This window comes from Erigeron canadensis, chromosome 8 (genome assembly GCF_010389155.1).
Source record: "Erigeron canadensis isolate Cc75 chromosome 8, C_canadensis_v1, whole genome shotgun sequence".
NCBI classification, from domain to species: domain Eukaryota; kingdom Viridiplantae; phylum Streptophyta; class Magnoliopsida; order Asterales; family Asteraceae; genus Erigeron; species Erigeron canadensis.
Window position 1 is genome coordinate 40,663,346 of NC_057768.1, and position 8,178 is coordinate 40,671,523.

Genomic DNA, 8,178 nt, shown 5'->3' on the forward strand with positions numbered 1-8,178 from the left:
CTCTCTATAACTTTGTGTAATAAATGGCCGGTGATTTTTTTTTTTTTAGGGTATGCCCTCTCAAACACTAGTGCAAATAATCTTTTATGACGAGAGCTACAGGTTACACTCACTTAAATCCTTAAGTTATAAACCCTCAAACTCCTTTTACAAAGCCAATACAGGACCCGATTCGGCACACAAAACCCTCATGGTTTAACCCGCTAAAACCCTCACCCAAAACACCCTCCCTCCCACTTTCACCGCTAGCTGACGTCGCCGGCTCTCTTCCCCCGTCTTCAACCGTCGTTGGCATTGACTAACTGACACCCGAAAAACCAGGTAATGTTCATTTATCCAACATTTCTTATGTTTCGCATGTTACCCCAAAATAATATCAAGTTCAGTCATCCTCTATTGTAATCCAAAAGGTAATTAATCATGTTAACAAATATGTGATTAGTTGAAAAATAATTAGGTATTTCATTTCTCAAACCTGAAAAAGGTCTTAACTTTATATAACATAGAATCCGAGGAAGTTTTCCCTGTTCAGATTACCCGACTTAGGACATGAGGAGTCAGGACGTCTTATATAACATCACAGAACATTTTTGTTTACAAAAAAGAAGAGAGATAACAAGATGTATGCATATATTTAGTTGGTAATAAGGAGAATTTATTGTTACAGATTTTGGAAGAAAATTGTACTTAATGAACTCGTTATTTAATGCGGCTTTGTTTTCAAAGACGATGACTACTGGGGCACGATGTTTTTCACTGAAAAGAAGAATTGATCATCATCATCATCATAATGCTGCATTCATAACTGCAGGTTATGGAATTCTTCTTTTGACGAGGTTTCGTGCTGCGAGTTGTTATTCCACACTTAGTAAAGCTAGCAGTGGTGCTGGTGCTGGTAAATCTAAGAAAAAGAGTAAAGAGTCTAAAATGATGGGAGAAGAGAAGAATGCTTTCTTTGTTGTTCGGAAAGGGGATCTTGTTGGTGTTTACAAGAACTTAAGTGATTGTCAGGCTCAAGTTGGATCCTCGGTATTCTTTTCTCATCACATCATGTCCCGATTCTATTACCTTGTGACTTTCTTTATCTGTGTTATGTTTTCTTTTACTTCGCTGATCCTGTGAACGTTTATTTATAATGTCGCATGGACAGTAAGTTCGTTTAGTATGTACCTTTTAGGACTTAAGGTAAATGGGGTTTGTGGTTGTTTGGAAAATTTATAAGCGAAGATTTAAAAGATAATTCCGTATGAAGTATTTTTATTTGTGCTGTCGAATATAAATATACAATGCATAACTGCATAAACATAATCTGCAAAAAGTGTATGTGCTGATCATTTAATGTATTGCGTTATTCATGTGTTAATAATCAATTCTGGTAATCTGGAACGTTATTCTCATCTTATATGCTATGTAGATACGATGATGTTATGTTTCGTTAGTTTTTATAATATTTTGGTTGAAGGTGGGAACTTTTTATGTGTTTTGTGGTTTACATATAGGCTCAAATAATTGCTGCATTGATCTTGGTGGCCTACGACACACTTCATATTTATGACTAAGAGTTTTATTGGTAAATGTTTAAGAGGTTAATGTGAAACATTTAGAAAGCCTAACAGATCATATGCTTTTGCATGGTCCTGATAGGTATGTGATCCTCCTGTCAGTGTGTATAAAGGCTACACCATGCCCAAAGAAGCCGAAGACTATATGGCTTCTTGTGGGCTTAAGAATGCACTTTATTCCATCAGAGCCGCAGATCTAACAGAAGAGATATTCGGAAATCTTGTGGCTTGTCCTTTCCAGGTAAGATAAGCTACTGATGCAGATATGACTTTGGTAATTACTAGCAACTTATCTGTTTTGGCAGCGTAATACTAAATTAAGCCTTCCTTTTTCTTTTGAGCATGTATATACATTTTTATTGCCCCAATGATATGATATTTCTGAGCTTTTTGATGGTCTTCGAGATTTTGTTGTGAAAAAGCTTGTTGCATGTTGACTAGAAAAGATTAGTTCACATAGACATAACTGACGGAATTGTTAAGTTAACCTAGCCTTGGGGCACTGTCTATACTCCTTTACACAGCTCGTTCTAGCCTTAGATTAGGTTGGACTCGACTATGAGCGATTAGCTTGCAATATAAATTGTCTTACAAGTTATGAGCACCCTAATTTAGGCGAAGATGCAATGGCATTATAATGACTAAAACATCTCGCACATGTGTAAAATGGCATCAAAGCGACATGTATTGAAGTGATATGAATGCAACAATGTTCTTTTTTAAAAAGTATTTTCAAAGATGAAATGCACTTATCAACCAGCCACAAAGCACGCATTCATAGAATTCTTGTTTTATATATACTAATACCATGATAAAGTGTCTTGGTAAATAAAGCATATGAAAAATTACAAATCCATTGCTTAAAGTTATAAAATGACAGCAATCACCCTATTGTTAAGAGTATAATACATTTTTTACTGCAGTACATATCTTTGACATAAGTAAGGCCTTGAAGGGGAATATCAACTATATTGATTACAAAAAGTAAAATCATTGCTAATGTAATCTACTAACCAACCATTAGAGAAGGAACATCCTTATTCTTCTCAACCATAATTTGCACTATCTCAGTGACTCTTATTTAGCAAAATATTTATCATGAGTTATTTAACACTTGAAGTTGTAGGACATAAATTAAGGAATTGAAAAATTTCTTAACTGTCTCTTGAGCATTTCAGAATGTTCAATAAATGTTAGGATAGGCAATCAGTATGCCGACTCATGTTCAAGAAGTCTTGGCAAACTGTATCCTTCCTCTGTCTCAACATAAGTGTCTTCAATAAAAAAATACAAAGTTTAAGAAACTTTGTAATCATTGTGTTGTTTCATAGCAAGCTGGCAATATAAACCTTGTATTTTGCACTGACTCCTAGAAATCAGTTTCTAGGAAAGAGTGTATTAATGGTAAAATGGTAAAGTGTCTTACTTTTAAAAGTGGCACTTATTTTGGAACACACTAAAGTAGAAAGGTGTACACTTACTGAGGATGGAGGGAGTAATGTCTATTGCGACACTATTAATGTCTCCGACATGTATTCAAAAGCTTTTCTCGTACATAAAGAACCTAAACTTGTACAAATGAATTACGATCCCCCATACCTTTACAGCTATACCTAACAGTCTAACACAAGGGAAGTTAGTTAACATTGAACAACAGTGCACATCTTTCAGTATGCTGTAAAAAGCGTAAAAGAAATTGTATGATTTTACTTGCTGCTGTGTTAGATAAGACAGTGAATAAGCCTTACATATATAAAGTTGCAAATTATCTTTTTCTTATAATATATCTGTTTTGCAGCAACCACATTTTACTTTAGGAGAAGTGTCGAGCGATCATTTGTCCAAAAAAAGATTTCAGGATGTTTTGGGATCACAAACCGGGGTAAGTCAAGTCTATCAGGTTAAGAACCGTTTTGAACCTTTTACGATGTTATGAACAACTGTTTTCTTTACTAAACTTGTGTTTTTATAACTGTAAGTATTTTTTTAATGATAGGTTCTGAAGAAGCAAGTTTGTTCTAGTTTTTAATTGGCTAAACTTGGGAATGTTATAATCTAGCCATGTATTAAGGAATTATGAAGGCCATGCTTTAACAAAATATAAATTAGCAGAATCTTCTTATTTTATCTTCATTGACCTGGCACAATTTCTGTCATACTAAATGTATTGCCTTTGGCTCCGCGACATTGTTTTGTAAATTACTTGCAGGAAGCCTTTGGATTGACATCTATGTCAAGCGATCCTGCAAGGAAGCACGCTAAGTTGGAACGTGTTGCATCTCAAGGTGTAACTACAAATGTGAGTATCAACGGACCGATGGTGATATCTGGTTTATCAATGACCACTTTTAAAACTGAATATGGTAGTCTATCTGCAACATAGTTGTAGTTATGCACTAACCCATTCCCATTCCTATTCCTATTCTCATTTACAATGCTAATTCAAGTTCCCACCTACTTTTTGTTAAAGGTGGCTATTGTAACCCACTTATGTATGACTGGGCTGATTTGAGGTTTGTTTTATCTCAAATGGGTCAGATAAAGTATTAGCTTATTGGAATTGGTCAAATGGGCCGAATGGGTTGAGAATCCCCCATGTTAAATTTTACAAAGCATGCAAGTTAGTTTCATTCGTAGCTGTAGATCATTATTGTAATGGTATTGTGCATGCAATCCTAATTATCATGTGTATTACTCCTAATCAAATTATTTTAATAATTGCAAACAGTGTTTGTGGGTCAACCTAGTCTGACATGTATCTAAAACGACGTCTTTCAACTATAATTTGTTTTGACCCAACATGTTGATCTTGCCACCTGTATTTTTAAGCACAATTGCTGTTATGTATGGATGATTCCTTTCTGTAGAAGTCAAGATAATCAACTCCTCACATTATACGCTTTTGTATGCTTTTACCAGAAATTGACCTAATTGTCTAATTACTTCGCAGCGCACTTGTATACTTGAGTTTGATGGTGCATCTAAAGGAAATCCTGGACAAGCTGGGGCGGGAGCTGTTCTACGTACCGAAGATGGAAGTGTGGTATACAACCACATGATTTTTGGCTTTTATTTGGTTTTTTTTCTACGATACTCAATAGCTCTACTTATTGTAGATATGTAGATTGCGTGAAGGTTTGGGTGTAGCAACCAATAATGTTGCTGAATATCGAGCTTTTATCTTAGGGTTGAGATATGCTCTCAGCAAAGGGTTTACTAGTATACGAGTTCTAGGCGATTCCAAACTTGTTTGCATGCAGGTATCATCTATACTCACGTGCACTAGATTTTGATTTGCTAGACCTTTTAGGCCATAAAATTCCAACAATCTCTGGTTTGGGATGTCGTGTGAACCTAGCTAACATTTTCATTATTTGCAAAGCTCTCATTTGTTCATTTGTCATCATTACAAGATGTCTGTTTGAGCCCACAAGATTAGTTAGCTTTGTCATTAGTGAAGGGCACTTAATAAGTTCAAAAATAGTCAAAGACCTCAAAACTTTGTGCATATGCAATTTTTGTGGATGGCGAAAACTTTCTTTGTTGATTCGTGGTCTTGCAAAATATTAAAGTTTATTTTGGATCTAGCCCTTGCTATTATTTATGGGTATATTGTCCAATTCCATGATTCTTGTGGGATGCACTAAATAAGTCTGCCTCATCTTTTCTCCAGAACCGCATGTAAAATGCTTGGAACTGTCGGGTACTCGGGTTTATAATTAGTTATTTGCAATGTTGCATTTTATGGTACAGGTTCAAGGTCTATGGAAGGTAAAAAATGAGAACATTAGCAAGTGGTATGAAGAAGCAAAGAGACTAAAGGATAAATTCCTCTGCTTCCAGATCAATCATGTTTTAAGAGTATGATCCCACATCTTGTGTGCTATTATGATGTTGCATATTCTCTCTACTTGTTGTGACCTGTTCTTTTACATGCTTATTTGATATATATTCTCATTTGCAATTCGAATCCTTTCCAATCCTTTTCATTTTGGGAGTATCAACTAATTGATACTTAGGCAAAGTGTCCCTGTAACTGTGTTACAAGTCAAACACGTCAATTTTCATACGACTGAGATATGCATCTTTTTTATCTCTTGTAAACAAGTTCTTTCTCCATTCCCTAGGACTTGAACTCGGATGCAGATGCTCAAGCAAACTTAGCTGTGGATCTTGCAGGTGTCACTTTTTATCTCTCACGTATAAACTTTAAATTTTGTTTAGAGGTGAAAATTTGGATCCATTTACCTATGGAAGGGTGGATCTGGGCTGTGTTTTATCTCTAATTGGTAAAGCTAAAACATCTTATAAGGAAACAGTTTGTTCTAAATAGGCTGGACAGATTGGAAGTCCTGCTAAATTTACTTTCATGCTAACATCCCAAATAATATAATTCAAAACCCTTTGTTACTAAAATAGTATAATAATCTGCGTAATCATTTTTGACACACTGATTATTCCTAAATAAATATAGTGGATTTAAGGTGTTACAGGTCAATCCCACCAACCTGTTGCCCAACCTACCCATTTTGCCACCTTTGGTTTTGTTATTGAAATATAGTGGATTTAAGGTGTTACAGGTCAATCCCACCAACCTGTTGCCCAACCTACCCATTTTGCCACCTTTGGTTTTGTTATTGAAATATAGTGGATTTAAGTTGTTACAGGTCAATCCCACCAACCTGTTGCCCAACCTACCCATTTTGCCACCTTGGTTTTGTTATTGATACTTGTAGTAATGTCCATGTTGATGCAGATGGTCAGGTTCAAGAAGTCAACTCATAACTCTTAGGCGACTTAATGAAACAAAAGCAGGTCCATTGGGCCTACAGGCCTGTACATTTCTTTTACACATTTACTCTTCAACGGTTCAACCGAAGTGTCAAACAAAGGATCAAGAGGTTTACCTGGTTTAGTTCTCAAGAATACAACACTTGTTTATCTAAGTTAGCCTCCAGCTGAACTATATTCAGACAATCAAACCTATGGGATATATTCGTGTCACTCTTCCAAGGGGGTTCTAATGATGGCTTTGCACTTTCATGCGTGCATGGAAATTCATGGAGCTTTTTTAAACCCGTGGATACAGAACTGTACTTGTTAAAGCTGCTGCTTTTTATGCCTTTTGTTGAAGTTGCTGGTTTTTAAGCCTTTTGTTTAAGTTGCTGGTTTTTAAGCCTGGTATAAGTTAATGTTTATACCGGGAAACTGGTTTTGCAGGTTATATTTTAATGTAGATTTTAGTCTATTTTGTTGCATTATAATCTGGTTCGTACTGATACAATATGATCAAAGATAGTAATTATGATTTATATAATTAGCTGTAATCGCCGAATGGGTCCACGTGTCCGATAGAAAGATATATTACTCTAATTCACTACGCTCAATGTTCGGAAAAAAAAAAATTCACTACGCTCAGTCTAGCGATAATGTTAAGTCTAAAGGCAGTATCTTTTTCTACCCAAAAGGAATTGACCCAAGTTTTTGTTCATTTCCCAGTGTGATAATTGTGTGATATATACCGCTTTCTGCTTTCTCTAACAATATAAAGCATATTAAGGTTGTTGAGGTCGAGATTTTACTCAAAATCGTTCTTTTTTTTTTCTTTAGAAGATCTGGATGATTAGATCCTATCGAAGTCAAAAAATCTTATGTACATGTTTTGATATCAATGTGCTTAATGCATATCAAGTAAAATGTGTGTAACTGACTCTTTTAATACCAACAATATGGATTTCTTGGTTTATAGGTTATAATTAAGTTAAGATTCTATAATCAAGATCGAGATGCCATACGGTGCTTTCAAATACCCTATGCATGGTCTGATGATCATATCGTTTTTGTTATTAAGATTAATTAAAAAAATCTTAAAATCAAATTTAGATAATCAATAACCTTGTATAAAACACTTGCCATATACTTGATTAAATTTATAGAGACTTTGTATAAGATTTAAAATAGGGTTGACAATGAATACTCGATTAATTTGACATCTATTTCACCCAATTCACCTTTGATGGGTATGGGCAAACTAAATAGATATTATTGTAACAAGTATTAATATACATATCATTGATAAGGTCTTTGACTTTGAGGTATTTCATCCGGTTCGAATCTTACTTTCTATATTTTTAAAGGGAATTATTGAGAGGGCTTTTCAAGAATACTTTGTCGTTAAGGAAAACTATAAAGTTATGAGTCGTTTACAATGAAAAGATTTTTCCCTAGGTTCTCAAACCCGAGTTTGACCGGGTTCGGTTTTGCCATCCCGGTCAAAGAGAAACTGATTTCGGGTCTCAAAATCGGGTCAGGTTCAACTTTGGACAAAAAAAAAAAGATAAAAACCGGTTCACCTTTGACAATAAACCATAACAAAACCGGTTTAAGTTTGGTCAAACCTGGTTTCTTGTTTCGTTGACCGCCCGGTTTGGGTTCGGGTACCCGAGCAAAACCCGACTTTTGTACAGAGTCACGTTTCTAGGTTGTATATATTGGGCTAAAAGAAACGGACCAACAAAATTCGGCCCAATTAGCTTGAAAAGCAAAAGTCTGGTTTTTCCAAATGACTATAAAAAAGGTAAAGCCCTAAATTTATATTTCAAACACGGTTAGGGTT

At 35.2% G+C, this 8,178-nt stretch overlaps 1 protein-coding gene across 2 annotated transcripts; it reads left to right on the plus strand.

The window, feature by feature from the left end:
• The first annotated feature begins 58 nt into the window (after window positions 1–58).
• Window positions 59–6,820, plus strand: LOC122578332. Of its 2 annotated transcripts, none has more exons than XM_043750273.1 (10): window positions 59–321; window positions 668–1,029; window positions 1,645–1,803; window positions 3,361–3,444; window positions 3,772–3,861; window positions 4,513–4,605; window positions 4,679–4,822; window positions 5,316–5,423; window positions 5,690–5,741; window positions 6,319–6,820. In XM_043750273.1, exons 2-10 carry the CDS (start codon window positions 691–693, stop codon window positions 6,345–6,347), a joined length of 1,098 nt encoding a protein of 365 aa, XP_043606208.1. In that variant the 5' UTR covers window positions 59–321; window positions 668–690; the 3' UTR covers window positions 6,348–6,820. The 2 variants fall into 2 exon arrangements, with proteins under 2 accessions (XP_043606208.1, XP_043606209.1); XM_043750274.1 differs by having other exon boundaries at window positions 66–321; window positions 812–1,029.
• The last annotated feature ends 1,358 nt before the right edge of the window (window positions 6,821–8,178 follow it).

Bases quoted from the DNA above. Each gene is read 5' to 3' on its own strand.
- LOC122578332 (XM_043750273.1), top strand. From the start codon at position 691: ATGAACTCGTTATTTAATGCGGCTTTGTTTTCAAAGACGATGACTACT. The intron at 1,030-1,644 runs GTATTCTTTTCT...TGGTCCTGATAG, and splicing joins AGGCTCAAGTTGGATCCTCG to GTATGTGATCCTCCTGTCAG. The intron at 4,823-5,315 runs GTATCATCTATA...TTTATGGTACAG, and splicing joins CCAAACTTGTTTGCATGCAG to GTTCAAGGTCTATGGAAGGT.